This window comes from Oryctolagus cuniculus, chromosome 6 (assembly GCF_051225735.1).
Source record: "Oryctolagus cuniculus isolate XC-2025 breed Fujian yellow rabbit chromosome 6, ASM5122573v1, whole genome shotgun sequence".
NCBI classification, from domain to species: domain Eukaryota; kingdom Metazoa; phylum Chordata; class Mammalia; order Lagomorpha; family Leporidae; genus Oryctolagus; species Oryctolagus cuniculus.
This window is the reverse complement of record NC_142872.1, coordinates 34487838-34508090: the sequence shown is the minus strand read 5'-3', so window position 1 is coordinate 34508090 and position 20253 is coordinate 34487838. Positions and strand designations below refer to the sequence as shown.

Sequence of the window (20253 nt, the reverse complement as noted above, 5' to 3'; positions counted from 1 at the left end):
CCATGTAAAAATATCACATAAGTGTTTTACACATGCATAGATTCTGGATTCCCCCCTGGAATTTGTGATTGAGTCAGTTGCCAAGACCTGGGAATCTTCGTTTGCTTTTGTGGATTCCCCTATTAATTCCATTGTGCAGCACTGATCCAATTGGCCTTAAAGCTCACTGATTGCTGAAGTCTTAAGTTACTCCTTGGTAAAAGTGATCAGCTTAAGTAGTCAGCAGAGTGATTTTTGGGGCTGGGATCCATGTCTTCTGGTCTTGATGATAGCGCTCCTGGCCCTACGGTTTGATGTGTTGCTTGAGCCAATACTGCATGCTGTTCAGAGTTCTCTGAGGGCCCTTGAATGCCCCTTCCTTCCAAGACACTGGCAGTTTTTGGGGCAATGGCCTGGCAGAGTTTGAAGGACCTGGCTCCTTAAGGAAATGCTAACTTTTGTTCAGTCAGTCTACGTTGCTGTTAAATATATTTTGTTGTTCGCTCTAATTTTGCCTTTGATTATCCCACTCCCATCCCTTGACTCAGAACAAATCCCAGGTCTTAAGTCCCTGACTTGCCCTGTGGGACCACTCAGCATTTCCCAGACTTTCTGGGATGAGGGGGTCATGTGAGTGCTTCCTAACAAAAGTACTTTGGGACCTGTTCAGTCAGAGACTTTCTGGGAGGGAATGGGTTCATGCATTTTGTATTCCTTTCATCTTTATCATTCTTTCCAAAGTACTTTCTAGTCTCTGAGATTCATGAGTCTGTTCCCCCTGGACCCAGCTTTGACTTCTTTTAGGTTCTGTTTCACAGTTACCTTATGACTGGGTCCTTCCACTTGAGGGGTTATCCTCTGGCTGGAGAACTTGTCTCTGAAGAGGGGAAGCAACTGCTGCTTTCTTGTTTCCTCCAGGGTAATATTACTGGACAGGGACGGTTGATTTGAGAAGCTGTGAAATGAGTGCTTCTGGCAGGTGAAGGGATAGCTCTGAAATCAGAGTAGTGTGCCTGAGCTCTCTCCCTGGCGTTGCTCCTGATAGCTATGTAACTTTGGGACATTACTGACACCTCTAGTTGTATCCTCCTCTGTACTAATAGGAGTAAGAATAGTGCTCATTCAAGGACTTCATGTGTCTTGTTTTTAAAGATTTATTTATTTATTTGAAAGAGTTACACAGAGAGAGAAGGAGAGGCAGAGAAAGAGAGAGTGAGCGAGAGGTCTTCCATCTATCTGCTGGTTTACTCCCTAAGTGGCCACAGTGGCTGGAGCTGTGCTGATCTGAAGCCAGGAGCCAGGAGCTTCCCCCAGGTCTTCCTACATGGGTGCAGGGGCCCAAGGATTTGGGCCATCCTCCACTGCCTTCCCAGGCCATAGCAGAGAGCTGGATCAGAAGTGGAGCAGCCTAGAATTGAACCAGAGCCTATATGGGATGCCAGGGCTGCAGGCTGGGGCTTTAACCTGCTGGGCTACAGTGCCTGCCCCTCCATGTGTCTTAAATAAAGGGTCCTAGGTTGGCTTTTGGGACCTAGGTTCAGAGGTGGAGATTTGCATGCAGAGGGTACTGGAGGGGCTCTGATGAACAGCTCTTAGGGGAGAAGCATGCTTAGGAAAAGGTGATGTTGACATTGCAACGAAGGTCTCAGCTGACCCTGTGAGGAGCTGTGGAGGGGGGATGCCTTTTAGAGCTGTTTCAAGTTGAGGAAAGGGGGCCATCCCTCTGTGGGCCTACATCTACCACTTGCTGAATGTAGGCTTCCCATGGAGAGGATGCTTTCAGGGAAGACAACTCCCTTTGGCTGATTGTGGTTGATTGTCAGCAACAGCCTGCGGTGTGGGTCCACAGGGGAAGGAACTCTGCAGTTCTGGAGGGGACCTTCAGTCAGGCACATAGCACCCACTTCCGAGACAGTGCATGTAAAGCCTTAGTAGCAAACCCAGCACATGTCCCAGTGTTCAATAACTATTAACTCTTACCAGTGCTCCAGCTCTGGCAATGCCACTTAGCAACGTGCTGCTAAGGTTAACTTCTCTTGGGCTGTTTTCTTGTGTTTAAACTCTGCTCTGCCCCTCTTTTTGAGTAGTTCTGAGTGTCTGGTGATAGTGTAGGTGAAATTGCTAAGTAAAATATTATAAAAACATAGGGTGTGATGATGAGCCTACTTTCCTGAAATGAGTATGTGAGCATGACCTGCATTCCTTGAAGGAAAGAGGTGGTGGCACAAGGGCTTGTCTCTGAAATATGGCGTTTTGATTTTTCTTTTTTCTCTCTCTAGGGAATTAGAATAATGGAGATGCTGCTGAAGGAACAGTGTGGTGCCCCCTTAGTGGAATAAAGAATCATCAGTAAGTACTGAAAGCAAAATCAGAACTATTTACTGAAGCGAGGTTTCCGTGCTATGAGCTTGACACTCAGCATTAGCCTCCCTGGGCTATTCGTGTTGAGCATTTCCCTGGTGTGTACACAGCTTACTATTTTACAGGTATTTTGTTATCTGTTCAGCACCTTTATTTACTTGCTGCTTTGATTTTTAGAATAGTTTTCTACTCTGTTCTGGTTTGGCATTCAAAGTGTTAAAAGTGTTCAGCACAGTCTGCTAGGATGAGGACCCTGAAGGTGTCATAGATCTGTGAAGACTGTGACTTGGGATTAACTGAGGCTTAATTGTATTGCTTTGAGAACAATAAATGGAAGGATTTACAGTGTAATTAGAGGAGGAAGGGAATCAAGAAAGGGGCATGTTGATTGGCTAATGAAACAAAATATATCTTGTTAATCATATATATTCCCACTGATTGGAGGTGGCTGTTTGAAGTGCTGTTGAGAAGGATTCTGAGGCCTTGAGAAGGACCCCTGGATTGATTTGTAGTATCTGCCGTGGGCAGAGGGTGGAAGCAGGGTGGTGCTCATGCTGGAGTACGTGCCACCTCTGGTTTTGGGCAAATGGTATAAACTCAAGTGACACTTCCTCTCCTCAGAATTGTTGTTGTTTAGATCAAGGAGAAGGGCTTGGTGGAAAGAGCAGGACAGAGGTAATTCAGAAAAGATGAATGTCCAAAATAAGTGAATATGAGGGATTTATATCTTAGAATATTTATGAGACATAGGTTTTTAGCATCGGAGCGGTGGTGAAACCTTTTAGTAAGCAAGCATTGCTGTAGGTAGTTCAGAATTACCTCCACATTTCTTATGTTGGCTTCAGAGTACAGAACACATTTTTTTTAAAGATTTATTTATTTTTACTTGAAAGTGTTACACATAGACAGGAGAAGCAGAGAGAGAGAAAGAGGTCCTCCATCCGATGGTTCACTCCCCAATTGGCCACAATGGCCGGAGCTGCACCATTCCAGAGCCAGGATCCAGAAGCTTCTTCCGGGTCTCCCATGTGGGTGCAGGGGTCCAAGGACTTGGCCATCTTCTACTGCTTTCCCAGGCCATAGCAGAGAGCTGGACAGGAAGTAGAGCAGCTGGGTCTCGAACCGGCGCACAAATGGGATGCCGGCGCTTCAGGCCAGGGCATTAACCAGCTGTGCCACAGCGCTGGCCTCAGGACACATTATTTTGTATAAGTGACCTGGTATTCAGGTTGTGATATACAAAACAGTTTGAGAGCAATTAGGCAAAGGAGAAGCAAAAGGAAGCTTCCTCAGCATTCAAGGCAGGCTGGTGAGGACTGTGAACCCGTGGTTGGAGAACTGTAAAGTGCTTCTGCTTGTTTGCAGCTTGCACTCCATTCCTTTTAAAAGTTTTATTTATTTATTTGGAAGGCAGAGAGACAAACACTGTGAGAAATCTTCCTTCTACTGATTCACTCCCCAAATGTCCACTGGGAATGAGTCAGACTGAAGCCAGGCATCTAGAACTGAATTTAGTTCTCCCAAGTGTATTGACAGGGACTCAAGTACTTGAGCCATCACCTGCTACCTTCTAGAATGTGCATTAGCTGGAAGTCAGATGGGAAGTGGAACCAGAATTCAAACCCAGGAACTCCAATATGGATTGCAGGTGCCGCAAGTGGTGTCATGACCCTTGAGCCACATGCCTGCCTCTGGACCCCTTCTGATTAAGATTAAGTCTCTGCATACTTAGAAGTAAAAGTAGATTTCATTATTATTGGAAAGGCTAATTGAGATAGTTTTATTTGGTGCAGGCAAGGCACATGGGAGGTGCATATAAAATGTAAGAATTAAATCTAACTATGGTTTACTCCTACACCCATTCTGCTCCTTAGAAATTGTAGAGAAGAACCTGGCCACTTCTCCCTGTTTTTTGTGCTGGCTTATTTGTGATGCTCACAACCCCTGCTGCACCTGTGCCTGGGCTCAGATCCCATGTTACACGGGGGGCTGCATCTAAAGTTAGCTCTTAGTTAAGCAAAGACATGAGGTCCTCCACTTATAAGGGGCAAGTATTTTTTTTTCCCAGAAGCCTTTTACTTAAGGTACACAAACTTCATGCATTTCATAAAGACAACTTTTGGAACATAGTTATTCTTCCCACCATACCCACTCTCCCACCCGCACACCACCCTTCTTCCTCCTTCTCCTATTCCCATTCTTGTTTTTTACTAAGATCTATTTTCAATTAACGTTATACACAGAAGATTAACTCTATACTAAGTAAAGAGTTCAACAAATAGTATGAAAAAAAAAAACAAAACCTGTTCCTCAACAGTTTTTTGATTTCTCTTTTGATTTCTTTATGTCCCACGGTTCATCCAGGAGCATGTTGTTCAGTCTCCATGTGTTTGCATATGTTCTAGAGATTTTTTTTTTTTAAGATATAGTTATTTATTTGAAAGGCAGAGTTACAGAGTGGGAGAGACAGAGAGATCTTCCATCTGCTTGTTTACTCCCCAAATGGCCTCAATGACCAGGCCAAAGTTAGAAGCTTATAGCTCCATCCAGGGTAGAAGGGGCCTAAGCCCTGGGGCTGTCTTCTGCTTTCCCACGCACATTGGCAAGGAGCTGTACTGAATTGTTAACAGCTTGGGCTTGAATTAGTGTTCACGTGGGATGCCAGCATTGCAGGTAATGGGTTAGCACACTGTACCATGATATATGGCCCCCGATCTCACTTTAATTTGCCTTTCTCCAAAGATTAATAAGGCTGGACATATCTTCATGTTAGATAGAGCCTCTGGTTTTCCTTGTTTTTGAAGTTTCTGTTCAGTTATTTTGCCCATTTTTCTATTGATGTAATCATCTTCTTGAGTTGTAGGAAGTCTCTAATAGTTTGATATGAATCTTTTGTTGGTTATATGATTTACAAATTGCAGTTTTCCTTTATAAACATACTATTGAAGCATGGCATATATGTTTAAAAATGCACCAATCTGAAATATAGCTTACTGAATTTTCACAGGGTGAATGCAGCTGGGTAACTAGTGTGAGATCCAGGGAAGACTTGGCTGCATTGAGGAGCATCCAGGATGCAAACCAGTGCCCATATGGGATACCAGCAGCACAGGCAGCGGCTTTACCTGCTGTGCCACAACACCAGCTCCACCAAGTATTTTTTAAAAAAGATTTATTTATTTATTCATACTGCAAAGTTACAGAGAGGCAAAGAAAGAGAGAGAGAGGTTTCCATCTGTTGGTTCACTCCCCAAATGGCCCCAACGGCTGAAGCTGGGCTGATCTGAAGCCAGGAGCCAAGAGCTTCTTCTGGGTCTCCCATGCAGGTGCTATCTTCAACTGCTTTCCCAGGTAACAGCAGAGAGCTGGATCAGAAGTGGAGCAGCTGGCACTTGAACCGGCACCCATAGGGGATGCCAGTCCTGCAGGCTGCGGCCTTACCTGCTACGCCACAGCGCTGGCCCACTGCCATTCACATTTAATTCTGTACTGTACATGGAATTCATTTTTGTCCATGGTGTATTATTGGAGCCCAATTTCATCCTATTCAACATACATACTCAACAGTCCCAACACTACTTATGAAAAAGACTACAATTTTCCCATACTCCTGCAATCTATCTCAGTCATGAATCAAGTGTGGATGTGTTTCTGGGTTCTTCCTTCTGTCTCAATTTACAATGGTAGCTATGGGTCAAAAAAATTAAAATCACTTGGTTGTAAGTAATATCCATTGACAACTAAAGGTGACATTATTTTGCGGTCCTAATCACCATTTAAAATAAAGCTTTTTTAAAAAGTCATATTCAGCTTAAAAAATCATTAAAAAAGCAAATGGCTCAGTAGCATAACTTAATGCCAAGAGGAAGTCACACAGTTAATGAACATCTAACAATGCCAGTGCTGTGGGCAGTATATGGTCTGTCCAGAGTTTCTTGTGTTGGAGGCTGGGTCCTCAGTGTGGTGGTGGAATTTTAGGCCACGTTGTTAGGTTAACTGGGGTTGTGCTCTTGTCAGGGGCTGTAGGACCTAAATCTTTCCAGCTTCCTGTCTGATACCGTGAGTTCCTGTCTGATACCACCACTGCATGGCCCCTCACCAGAGCTCAGCAATGCCAGCAAATGCCTCTGAGCCTCCAAAATAGTGAGCTAAATAAACTTCTTTTCTTTAAAAAGTTATCATGCTTCAAGTATTGTGTTATAACAAAAAAGAGATTATTAATTTAGCCAGCATGTGAAATTTTACTCAGGTTTTCTAACAAAATACAGTATAAGATATTGCACAGGTTCTACTCTCAAACAGTAAAATCAACAGCTGACACAATTAAGGCATATCACCGGAGTTTGAAGAAGTTTTATGTTACAGTTAACAGCTTCTCTACTGAGTCTACAGACTTTGCCAATAAATAAATGCCATTTTGTGGCATTGTAAGAGCTACAGATGACAGTGAAAAATCAAGAAACATTTTCCTATTGCAAAGGCCGCAAGCAAGCTAAGTCCAGACTGGCCTGAATGTCCAGGCTTCCTGCGTGTCTCTGAGAGCTGTGCTGGCAGGTGCACTGATGGTGTCTGTCAATAGCTGGATGGCTCTGTGAGAAGCTTTTCCTCCCTTGTTAAAACAGAAAACCTGACACTGTCATAATTCATGGCAGCCATTGAGTTGCCTGCTGGTGCCAGCATTCTTGCAGATTCTAGCAACAAGGCAGAGTATTGTCATAGCTACAGCAGTGTGGGAAGCAAGAAGGGCTTGTGCAAGGGAAGCCTGTGTGCATGTGGGGCAGCTGCGTCCTCAGGGGACTGCTGCAGTGTCCTGTGATTAGCCCCATTCTCCTGCCCAGGATGCTTGCCTAGGTTATTTACAGAGAGGTAAGACCCTCGTTGAGCTTTCCCATAGATAAAAAAAGCTTATGCTCCATTCTTTACTTCCCAGGAACTCTGGCAGGAAAAGAAGCAGGAGAGCCTGCTCCAGCACCACCCTCTTCTTCATCTTCTTCAAATTCCAAATTCTCTTCTTCACCAGGTGCTAAAATTCTTCTTAATGGTACAGGCTGAACATCAAACAGGAATTCTTTATCATATATAAGAATATTCTTTAGGATCAGTTCTAGCTTCTTCAGGTCTTCTTCTTGGGACTGTGTGGACTGTAAAGCTGAACTTTGCAATTCCAAGCATGTTGCAATTTTGCCTATGGTTTTCTTTTGTTCTTCAGTGATTTTGGCATTCCTGTGTTGAGCTTGGACTTCTTTTTGTAGCTGTCTTGCTAATATCTGATACTCATCTATCGTCTCCACCAGCTGACCCCAGGAGTTGAAGTCCGTTCCTCTCCTAAAACTGGTGCCCCAGCACTACAGCAGACTGGGTCACCTCTGGCATGGCCAGGCCCCACCCTATCCCCTCCTGCTCCTGCCTCAGCAAGGCCAGGCTCTAGGGTGCCATCCTTCCTGGGCCTGGCCCCGACATTAACAGGGCCAGGAGGAACCTCTACCTCCACCACTGCTACCCTCCCTCTGAGGAGCCTCCCAAGCCCATCTGCCCCTGGAGATTCTTGAGTTGTTCATTTCCAGCTTCATCCCATTGTGGTCAGAGAAGATGCATAGTATGATTTCGATTTTTTTTTTTTTAATTTGCTGGGACTTGCTTTAAGGCCTAGCATGTGGTCTATCCTAGAGAAGGTTCCATACACTGGTGAGAAGAATGTATATTCTGCAACTGTAGGATGGAAAGTTTTGTAGATACCTGTTAGCTCTATTTGGTCTGTAGTGTTGATCAACTGTTGGTTTTGTTGCTGATTTTCTGTCTGGTTGATCTGTCCATGGCTGAAAGTGGGGTATTGAAGTCCCCCATTACTACTATGTGGAAGTCTGTGTCTCCCTTTAGATCCATTAACATTTCTTTTAAATAGCCAGGTGCCCTGTAATTAGGTGCATATATATTTATATATCTTCCTGTTAAATTGATCCCTTCATCATTGGAAAATGCCATTCTTTGTCTCTTAACAGTTTTTGTGTTAAAGTCTATTTTGTCTGATATTAGGATGGCTACACCAGCTCTTTTTTGGCTTATGTTAGCATGGAATATCTTTTTCCATCCTTTCACTTTCAGTCTGTGTGTATCTTTGTTGGTGAGGTGTATCTTGTAAGCAACAAGTAGATTTTTTTTCTTTCCATTCAGCCAGTCTGTATCTTTTAACTTGAGAGTTGAGGCCATCTATATTCAAGGTGACTATTGATAAGTAACAATTGGCCCTGCAATTTTTCCATAAATATTCCTCTTGTACTTTGGATTTCCTTTGTACTTTTACTGGGAGATTTTCCGCCTTCACCTTCTTTCATAGTGATGACTGTGTTTCTGTGTGTAGCACATTCTTAAGCATCTTTTGTAAGGCTGGACGAGTGGAGACAAATTCTTTCAATTTCTCTTTGTCTGGAAGGACTTCATTGCACTTTCATTTATAAATGAGAGCTTTGCAGGGTACGTTATTCTGGGTTGACAATTTTTTTTTTTTCTCTTAAGGCTTGGAATATATTTCACCCTCCTCTCCTAGCCTGTAGGGTTTCTGATGAGAAGTCAGCTGTGAGTCTAATTGGAGATTGTCTGAAAGTAATCTGGCATTTCTCTCATGTACATTTTTAGAATCTTTTCTTTATGTTTTACTGTGGAGAGTTTGACTACAATGTGTTGTGGTAAGGATCTTTTCTGGTTATGTCTATTAGGAGTTCTATGTGATTGCTGTACTTGAATGTCCCTTTCTTTCTCCAAGTTAGGGAAGTTTTCTGTAATTATTTCACTAAAACACCTTCTAATCCATTCACTCTTTGCACCCCTTCAGGAACTCCTCAGACTCATATGTTGGGTCATTTGATAGTATCCCATAAATCTCAGATACTGTTTTTTAGTTTATTAATTTCTTCTTCCTCTTCTTCTTCATCTTTTTTTTTTTTTTTTTGGAGGGGGGGTTTAACTTTAAAGTTTCCAAAGATTTGTTTTCTAACTCAGACATTCTTTCTTCTGCCCCACCGATTCTGCTGTTAAGGCCTTCTACCTCATTTTTTATGTGTTCTATTGAATTCTTCATTTCCAATATTTTGTTTTGATTTCTCTTTAAAATCTCAATTTCATGAAAAAAATTTTCTTTCATTTCATGTATAGATTTCTTTAGTTCATTAATTTGTTTCTGATTACTTTTTTTAGAATTTTTTTTTTTTTATTTTTATTCACTGAAAGGTGGAATTACAGAGAGGCAGAGGCGCAGCATGAGAGAGAGAGAGGTCTTCCATCTGCTGGTTCACTCCAGATGGCCACAATGTCTGAAGCTATGCCAATCCAATGCCAGGAGACAAGAACTTCTTCTAGGTCTCCTACGTGGGTGTAGGGGCCCAACGACTTAGGCCATCTTCTACTGCCTTTCCAGGCCATAGCAGAGAGCTGGAAGGGAAGTGGAGTAGCCAGGACTTGAACTGGTGCCCATATACGAAGCCAGCATTGTAGGCAGTGGCTTTACCCACTATACCACAGTGCTGGCCCTTTCTGATTACTTCTAAGTAATCCTATGATCAGTTGTTTGTATTCTGTTTCTGACATTTCTTCATTCTCTTCATGTTCACATTCTGGTATTGTAGTGTTGTTGTGTTTCTTTGGAGGCATCATGTTGTCTTCCTTATTCTTGTTTCTTGAACTGCTGTGTTACTTTTTGGGTGTTTGTAGAGATACTTGCTGGTATTTTTCCCCCTGTGATGATTTTTACCTTTGGACTATGCTTCTGTGGATTAGTGGAGTGTCTACTCTTTCAGTGAATACCCTGAGGCATGTGCTGGATATTGCCAGGGAGCTCTGGTCAGTCCTCCAGGGTGAGGGGAGTGTCCAAGGTAACACCCAAATTGGGCATGGAAAAATCTCCTTTTTTTTTTAATCAGTGGGAAGGTTTAATCTGCTCTGTTGGTGTAGTCTCACGCTCACTTCCTCTCCTCCAAGGAGACCAATGCCTGATCGCTAGCCCCAGTGGGTACAGTATTCATTTGTGCTGCCTCAAGAACCACAGAGGATCCATGGAGTCCTCGATGTGAGCATGGATCCCGCAGCAATGACCCTCACCAGGGCATCATGGAGCCCTGAGCATATGAAGCTGCAAGGGACAAGTATATACTTACTGGTATTCCAGTAGCAAATCAATGGCTTTGAGACTCTTAGGGACACCAGACTCTTCGGCAGGATATTGGGTGGGGTGGGGGTGGGGTCTCAACACCCAGAGTTTTGATTCTGCAGGCCTGGAGATGGGGCTCGAGCATTTGTGTTTTCAGGAAGTTGTCAGGTAAAGATGATGCTGGTCTGAGGACCACACTCGTGAAGGGATGTGTTGAACGAGTTCACATCTGGCTGGAGGCAGATGGAGTGTGAGGGCACTGAGAAAGCTGTCAGCTGGGGTTTTGAAGTCATTGTTTATTCAGTGACCTTGGAGGGATGATTTTCTTTGTATAGCTTTTCTGTGATTGAGTGTCTCGGTCTCTTCATGTTTGTCTACTTTTAATTGCTTGAGTGTTTGCAGGCTGTACATTGGAGCAAATATAACTGAAAAGAGAGGAGGAGAAGCTCACATCAACTTGGTGTTTTAAATCAGGTTGGATTTAAACTGTTGCTAGTGAAGATGAGAACATAAAAATGTCTACAGTGTTATCTGTTATCTTAAATTACCTGTTTTCTTCTTTCTTTTTTTGTTTCCTTACTATGGTTGAGGGAAAAGTCATGAACTCAGAGCTTTGTATTTTTTTTTTTTTTTTGTAAAAAGCCCTATTTCCATTTGTTGAGTGAAGTGGTTGAAGGTTGGACACTACAGGGGTTTAGTATGAGACAGTTGCATTTAATTCAATGCACCAGAATTCCTTAAGGATTAATTAATCAAATCTTCAAAATTCATGTCCAGATTTTTCAGAGGAGCAAATATAAAGTAGGGGATCTATGCTAGGGAACTTCAAAAAATTTATGGAAAGTGTATGTTTTTCATGACTTTAATTTTTTTTGCACCAAAACAAACATATTTGAATTTCATTTTTTGGTGAACATTTTGAAATCCCCTCAAATATGCTGATACCACATAAATTATTATAAATTAAAGACTGTTGCTGAGGCTTTAAGCTTTTTCAGAATCAGCGCCATTACAATGTTATTTCTATACAATTAAATTGACTGATTGTAAGTATACAGCTTGGTGACTTCTGACAGAGTTATGCAGTCATCCCCACCATTATAATTTGGTGCTGCAGCCGCACTGCCAGCTTATTCCTGTCTTTTCCCACTTCCCATTTTCTTGACTATTTTACAGACTTTTTCAAACACTGAATGTGCTTTATTTTTTCATTTTATCAAAAATAATTGTATGGAAAATGGAGGAATGCTTGTGGGCGGTGGTGGGGAACTGTTTTATGAACAGTAGGATGCTGTATTAAGAGAAGGGGCGGGGCGGGCATGTGGTGCAGTGGTGCAGATGCTGTTTTGGTTGAGATGCCTGCGTCCCACATTGGAGTCCCTGCTTTGAGTCCTGGATCCACTTCCCACCTGGCTTCCTGCTAAGGCACAGTCTAGAAGGCGGCAGATGATGGCTCAAGCTGTTGGGTCTCTGCCACCTGTGAGGGAGACCTGGCTTGAGTTCTTCCTTCCTGGCCCAACCTTGTCTGTTGTGGGCATTTAGGGAATGAACTAGTGGATGGAAGTCTGTCTGTCTGTCTCTCTCTTCCTCCCCCCGTCCATCCCTTTCTCTCCTCTCGGTGACTCCTCTAGGGGAGCGCCCTGGACTCGTTTCCGCTCGCTCTGATGCACCGGGTTAGCGTTAAGCTTGAGTTGTCTTTTCCTTCAGCTTGGGGACGAAAACGACCTGAACTCTGACTTGGGGCTTAAGCGCTGTGCCCCTGACAATGAAGTGTCCATCCACCAAGCCCTCAAATGTTGACGGGTTTTCCTCTTAAGTGAGTGAGCTCTAAGTCTGTGGAGTAGCCTAAATGGTTTTATTGTGAGTCTGCTAATATTTATAAAAATCTGACCCTTCATTCCTGAAAAAAAAAAAAGGGCAATGTCTGAAAGTATGTAAAGAAGGGGGAAATTAGCTCCACAGTTCAAAGTGGTGGGGGCTGGGCGGGGACTGGGGGAGGAGCTGGACAGGAAACCTTATATAGCCCTTAAGGCAAGGTTAGCCTGCCGTCTGCTTTGATAAATACAGTTTTACTGAAGCACAACTGTGCTACTGACTGTGTTCAGACCTACAATGGCAGACCTGTATAGTTGTAACAAAGCCCTTACAGCCTTAGAAACCTCAAATACTTACTATCTGGTCCTTTAAAAAAAGTGTGTCAGTATCCTAAATTAAGTACAAGGAATATTTTGGTGATTATTTGGCTTTTTTTTTTTTTTAACAAAAAGAGAGAGGGAAGGGAGAGAGACAAAAGAGGAGAGAGGGAGTAAGGAAGAGGGGAGGTGGGAGAGGGAGATCTTCCACCCAGTGGCTCAGTTGCCAAATGTCCACTACAGCCCAAGCTGGACCCGGCCAATGCTGGGAGCTGGGGACTCTGTCTCAGTTTCTCATGTGTGTGGCAGGGAGTATTTGAGTCAAGCTGGTGAGCTGTCATCTGCTGCCTCCCAGGTGTGTTAGCAGAAAGCAAGATTGGAAGCAGAGGCAGGGCTTAATTCCAGGCACTTCGTTATGAGACTGGGGTCTCAGGCAGCAGCCTAACTTGCTGTGCCACAACACTCACCCCTGTTTGGCCATTATTTTATTTTATTTTTTATGTTGCATTTGAAATTATCTCTTACCTCTATGCCAGAGTTTATAGTTTGACAGTTTATTTTCGGTGCGTTAGTTACCTCTACCATCGATTTGTGAAGACTTATATGATGTTATTTAAGGCATAAAAATGGTAACAGCAGTGTAGTTAAAATACCAGCAACACTGATCACAAAAATTGCTCATGAACTTCTATTGCACATAGTGGAGTAGAAATACTGGCGTTTCATTTAGCACGTAAAGTGACACTGTGATAGGGCAATAGTGTGAATGTGGTTTATAATTACTCAATTTGGCAGCTTTGCCATTTTTAATTTTAAAAAGACACTGCGGGATTTGTACCAATGTGCATAATGAGACATTATTTAACATTTTTATAACTTTCAAATTTTTCATAATTTACATTCATATACACTACATTATATATTGAAGATGCTTTGTAGAACTCTGGGACCTGTATCTCCAAGTGGGTATCTGAAAACTAGAAACATAGAAGGTAGTTTTGTCATAAGCCAAAATGGAGGCATATAAATCTTACCAATATGCTTGTGGCGTTGCTGCTGACACATCCATTTGATAGATTTTTGATTTCCTGTCATTTCTGAATAAAACAAATAGCCCTGACATCTGTTTGTTCTTGCTGCCGGCAGTTGGGAGACCAAGCTTGGTGAGGTTTGTTCACATAGCACAGCTCTGTCACATCAGAATGATTAAGACCTCCCTTGCTAGCTGTATCTTAACTCCTCTGTACTGGCTCCTCTGGGTGGTTGGACTCTGTCAAATGAGTTGGTTGCTTTGTTCGAAGATCATTAAGAGGTAAAACGGAGTTTCTTCAAGAATTATCCGTAATGATAGAATGCAAGAGACACTCTGGAGTTGCTTCGGAAGAGAGCAAGTCTGTATGATGCTTGAGTATGTTTATTAGGTGGTAAAGCCTGTTTGCTTTCTTTTATAGGGATGCCATGTGCGTCTGCTGTCTTTCAAGAATCTGTCTTGGCCACCACACATCCTAGTCCCAGTTTCTGGACTCCAGGTGCGGGGGTGCAGTGCCAGCAGCTGAGAAGAGGACATCTCCCCACCAGGACATAAAGCGATAAACTCCCCCAGGAGCCTGCTTCCAGCAGGGGGGGTCAGGGAGCCGGACTCCTCCCAGCTGGATTTTTATGACCGTCTCATTATTGTTTGACAAATAAAGGAGGAAAATCCATATGACATTTTGTCCACCCCCCTCAGGATATTCTGCTGGTTGTCTGGTGAGGGGGTCTGGGCAGCCAAGGATAGGATAAAGTCCTATGGAGGGTGTCTTTTCCCTTATGTTGCCAGTATCATTGTTCACAAGGATTCTGGAACAAATAAAGGAACTGAACCTGGTGCTGATTCATAGGTGGCCTGGAATAAGTGAGCCGTGTCCCAGACCTGTGCTGAAGCCATGCCATATATATAGCAAGCTTTAAGATTCTCAGGAATCAGGAAGATTTGATTTCTGTCCCTGAGTAGTACACAACTGGACCGTCAACTATGTTTGGTCCCCTGAAAGAACCCGGGACAGGGAGTGGGAAGGTAGGTTCCAGCCTTGGCTCCCACCAACTTGTTCCGCGATGTGGAGCCGCTCATTACCCTCTTTGGTTTTTTTAATGAGTGTGTGGACGGAATTGTGCCCACATCTATCTGCCAGTGGGCTGTGATGATAAAATGAGGCATTTTGGTGGAAGAAAATAGATTAGGGAGACAGGCCTGAGTTTGAGTCCCAGTGCTGCTACCTACTAACTCTGTGATCTTATACGTAATTTTTAAATCTTTCTGAAAAAAATTTCTAAAGTGATAGATTAGCTTTGTGAGCTTGTTGGACTGATTTGAGATCAAGTGTCTAAAGTGCCTGGCATACTGCCTACTGGATGGAAGTCCAGTAAGTAGAAGCCAGTCTTACTATGTGAGATTATTTTGAAAATACATGTTTCAACTACAGTATCAGGTAGTATTCCTGTTTGAAAATTAGATGCCAGTAGTTTGCATTTCCCATTTTCAGAAACCAAAATAAAAATGTACAGTACCTAATGAAGCTTGAAGAGAGGTAGTAATTTAGAATTCATCTTCTTAAGATAAAAATTGAGCCATTACTGAGAAGTCTTGAGGAAATTGTTCTTTTTTTAATATTTGAAAAATTTTCCACTTAGTGCATTGATGAATTTCAAAGCAATTGTACTTTTTAATACAAGCCTGCCACTGTGTGCCTCTTCTTACTGTATTTGAGCTATTGGTGCTGCCTGAGTTTTGTCTTAGGATAATTTCCCTTCATTTCCTTAGTGTTTTATTCTTATGTTGGAAGGGAAAGTGAATGGTAGAAACCACAACACATTTTGACCTTCGTTTCTAGTTTGTAAATGGCATTTGTCAGGCTTTTGAAATAGTAGGCTTTTTTTTTTTTCCCAAAAAGAAGAAGTAATGTGAATTATCATGGTGTTTAAAGGCAAGAGATTTGTATTTGGAGACTGGTCCTGGAATGAACTTGGCACTTCATCCTCAGCAACTTGCGATCTCTAAACCTGTAGTTCTTGGACCAATGCTATGCATTAGGATCTTGTGTGAACTGTCTGCAGTCCTGATGTCCAGACTGTGCCCCAGGCCAAGAATCAGAGTCGCTAGGGGTGGAACCCAGGCATGAGTATTTTTTAGTACCCCCCCCGCCCATGTGATTCCAATGGGCAGCTAAGGATGAGAACACTATGGCAAATTCTAGAATTTACTGAAATTATCTTTATCATGTTTCTGTGTTAATATGTCTCATGTTGGAAAGGATCTCTGTGCAGGAAGTAGAAAGCAGAATGGGGAGGCTGCATTTCTGCCTTGGTTCTTGAAAATAGGGTGGCCGATGCACTAGCAGGTGGTCTGATGGCATGAGGCAGGCTGGGGCCACTGGGCATATACCTGGCCGAACCTCCAGGACCGAGTGGCTGCATGGCTGATTTTTATAGTTCTTTCAGTTCCCTGTTTTCCAGGAAATGGCACACAGTTGTTTGAAAAAGAAATCTTCCAGCTTTTACATGTTGACAGCTGATTCAGAATTGTTTGAAACCTTGTGCTGGCCAAATAAAGCATGTTTGCCAGTCAGTAGTCACTAGCCCGGCTTTTAGGAGTATTGAAGACCTGCCTGCACATCCCAGCCAATTTGAATTTTTTTTATTCTGAGTGTAAGCTGCATCTGCTTTTCTTTTGAAACTGTGTTTTATATGTATTTTATGTGTGTTTTCCTCCCCATTCCTAAGTAATCTTTTGTGCTTTCTTCAGACTCTTCCTCACTCAGTAGTTTTTTTCCTCCCAGTATTCATTTCTTCTGTCAAATCACATTTAGGGTTCTGAAGTCTTGTAGTCTTTTTTAGGATTACTTGGAGTTTGTTAGATTTTTGAAATTGTATGTCTTGTAATAAAACATTTAGAAGCTCCTATTTAGCTTTGTTATCTACTCTGTGATGTAAGAAATGCCTAAAGCAGCCATGCAGCCTTCTCGGGCATGCTAAGAACAGGAGTGGGTAAGGGTTAGTTCATAGGCTTGGCCAGACTCATTGTGACCGGCTGTGTTAGGGTGACGAGTTACTGTGTGATTCCTGGACTTCCTCCTGCACCAGACATCCTTGCTGGGGTGTGCCAAAATGCAGGTTCTCAGGCCTTCTCTCAGCAATTCTGATTTATATAATTTCAGTTGGGACTCGGATCTGCATTGTAAAACAAGTTCTCTAGGAGACTAGGTTATTTTGCTCCACTGACTACATTTTGAGAAATACTGATTTAGGGTGGTGGTTTTTGGTCTCCATGTCTCGTGTCATGTAGAAGATTTTGAAGTCAGTTGGGCCACTGATCAATACAGTTGATTACTCAGTACCCAGGATAAGGCTCTAATGTAAAGAGAGGCTGACTTAAGCTCTTTCCACAAGTTGAGGTGTTTTGACCAGGAAATGGCTTTCATAGTTTCAGTCATAAATGGATGGAAATAGTGCTGTATTTTTGTCTATAAATTACTTTGTCTATATTATAAACCGTGTTTACATACTAGCATTCCATGTATGCAACATTGTGGGGTGCATGGAAGAAAGATCCCAAGGATATGTTTTTGTTCCACATCTTTTTTGCTTCATTTCAACTGTTTATGTGGACCTACTTTTACATTTAGTATGCATTTCCCAGCTTTTGCAAACTGAATCTTCTGAAGATAAGTAAGTCTTTTCAGGTCATCATTTATGTCATTAATTCTTTCAAGTCCCACGTGGTTTTGGTAAAGCACCTGTACTGAATGGCCCAAATGTGTCTGCTCCCTGAGTCCACAGCGATTTTTAGTAATTTTGTTCTTTTCCTCCACTGATATCTGTCAGTCTCTTGCTCACTACCGTGCCTGCCTCTGGGAGTCTTACTCTAATTTGCTCTGGACAGGCACATCATGTAACTGCATACTATATGTTGGGTAAGAGTAATTGAGGTTTTGAGAGGCTCTTCGAGCAATTGAATGAGTGAACTTAGTTTCAGGGCACTTGGGGGCATTATTTTAGTGATTAGCTACCTTCCACCAACTTCCTTCCTGATCCTCAGCTGCAATGGTCAGGTCTGTGACCTCAACAGAAGTGAGATGTTGCTGAAAATAGCTTCTCCTGATCCACAAATTGTCCCCTCAATTGTGTTCTGTATTTTTGTATGTGTAACTTAAGTGAATTAAAATTTAAATGAAAATTTCTCAGGCCAAGTTTTTATGCAAGATAAAGTGTTTTTGATTCACTGTTACTATGGTTTAGAGCTATAAATTTGTTGTATAAATGTACCTGTGAAATTCTGTCCTGCAGCCATTCTGAAATAAATGTGTGACAACTGATACTTATGCATGGCTTCTAATTTTATGGAGGGTGAGTATCATTTGCATCAGATCTGTTTATATTTGGCATTTGTAGTAATGATCCTGGTCCTTTTCATCTACAGCCATATGTGGTAAGCACTGTTCTTCAACCAAGGTGAGCCATTTGGGTTGCTCCCAGAAATTAGCAGAGACCACCCTTTTTGAGTGACGTGTGTGGGTCTTGTGCTAATGGAGCTAGGGACCAGGGTTAGCAGAATGGAAGTAAAAGGAAGCCCAGCACGGGCACACAAAAGCACGGTGCTTTTCCTCCAAAGAGGAAAGGAGAGAGAGGGTAATTTCTGGTTGACCTGTGAGGCTCAGCAATGCTTCAGCACTTTGTTTCCAGGAAACTCACTTTTATCCCTTTATTTGTCCCTTTTTACTTGAATCTGTTTAAGTGTGTGTGTGTGTGTCATGTTACCAAAATACCTTGCTTAAGCTCTATTAATGCTTTATTGTTTTTTCTTTTTGCCTAGAACAAGAGTGTGGTAGTGACCTTACCTATGGAATAGAGTCCTTGTTCAGCCGGTGTTTACTGAACACTTCCTATGTGCAAGAGAAAGGCAAGATTTGTCTTTGGTTTGGTCTAGTGGTTCAGTAAAAGGCTTCAGCACCATTATACTGACAGTTGTTAGTAATGGTCACTGATCAATGGGAAAACCAGACATGGTTGCCTTGTGGGTAAACTAAATGATGATAACTTACTTACAGGATGGAGAAAGTAAGTCGACGTAGGATACACAGAGGGGAGGTGAGTAACAACAACAACAAAAAAGATTGTTGGGCTCAAAGCCCACCAGCACACTTATATAAGTGTATGATTACGTTCAAGTTAGTGAGGGCCGTACCATACCCTTAGTCAGAAAATGGCTTGTCTCTAGGCTCAGTCTTCTATATAGAAGGGTGGAGCTGACCTGCATAGTCCACCTCGTCTGGGCCAGGTGGGAACTTTGCAGTGCACACTGATAGCAGGGCACAGTAGGTTCAGGCACAATTTTTTTTTTTTTTTTTTTTTTTTTTTTTTACCTTGAGTGTTCAGACTTTTACAGCCTGGACTGAAGACATTCTTGACTTCAAGACTGCAGCACCGTGTTTTCCTGATGTCCCTGGAGGTGAGGGACTTGCTAACCAGTGTTGGCCAAGTCTTAGAAACTCCACAACCCTAACAAACGCCTTGGAGAGGTGGGTGGTGAGGGAGAGTCCTACGAGTGGCAAACCCAGTGCTGTAGGGACCTGCAATAGACATTAACTTAAACTTACAGAAATTTAAAATAGAGTATTTAACACTTAAAGTGCAATGTTTCTTCTATATCTTTTCTGCCCACTGGAGTCATCTGGGAAGTTTGAAAAAAATGCTGATGCCTATTTACACCCTCCCCCCTCCCACCAAGAGATTCTTTCTAGTTTATTGGTCTGGGTTGTAGCCCTCCATCAGAATGGCATAAAGCTCCCTTGGTGATCCTGTGGCAATGACAGCAATTCCTATAAACTTTAGAAGTATGAGATCACTTTAAAAAAATGTGCAAGAATGTAATTAAAAGATGTTTATTTTGGTGCAAAAATTTTGAAATCCGTGCAGTTTTTTTTCATAATACTCATTTTCCACATACTTTGAAGTCCTCTTGTAATGTTCTCCCATAAGTGGTGACTGTTAAGAAGTTAGCTAGAGGGGCTGGCACTGTGGCTCACTGGATTAACGCCTTGGCCTAAAGCTCTGGCACCCCATATGAGTACTAGAAAGCACCCTACAAGGGCCGACATCCCATATGAGTCCTGGCTGCTCCGCTTCCGATTCAGCTCTCTGCTGTGACCTGGGAAAGCAGTGGAGGATGGCCCAAGTCCTTGGGCCCCTGCACCTGTGTGAGAGTCCTGGAAGAGGCTCCTGGCTCCTGGCTCCTGGCTTCAGATCGGTGCAGCTTCAGCTGTTGCAGCCAGTTGGGGAGTGAACCAGCAGATGGAAGACCTCTCTCTCTCTCTGCCTTTCCTTCTCTCTGCCTCTCCTTCTCTCTCTGTGTAACTCTGACTTTCAAATAAATAAACAAATCTTTAAAAAAAGAAAGAGTAGAAAGTTTGAGATAGGATACTTCTCCTTTCTAATTCTTCGGAGAAATCTAATTTACTATCCATGAAAAAAGTTACAGTGTTTTTAAATACTAATAGAAGAAAAGAAGTACTAAAAATTCCCCACGTGCAGCCCATTTTTTTTTTTTATGATCAGAAGGTCTGAGTTGCATTTGTTGGAACAGAATCCGTAGAGAACCAGGATCAC

The 20253-nt window shown here is 42.6% G+C and overlaps 1 protein-coding gene and 1 pseudogene across 2 annotated transcripts in view; one reads left to right on the top strand and one right to left on the bottom strand.

Moving 5' to 3' along the window:
* Positions 1 to 17963, top strand: part of PRELID2 (PRELI domain containing 2) — a 94487-nt gene extending 76524 nt beyond the window's left edge. For both annotated transcript variants that reach the window (XR_016236319.1, XM_051843459.3), the window contains 2 exons: positions 2259 to 2328; positions 14064 to 17963. Coding sequence is in view for 1 of the 2 variants with exons in the window: in XM_051843459.3 (XP_051699419.1) it covers positions 2259 to 2318 (60 nt within the window). In the remaining variant the exon portion in view is untranslated. The remainder of the gene's footprint in view (positions 1 to 2258; positions 2329 to 14063) is intronic.
* Positions 7260 to 9984, bottom strand: LOC149126098 (axin interactor, dorsalization-associated protein pseudogene; annotated as a pseudogene).
* Positions 17964 to 20253: the final 2290 nt, after the last annotated feature.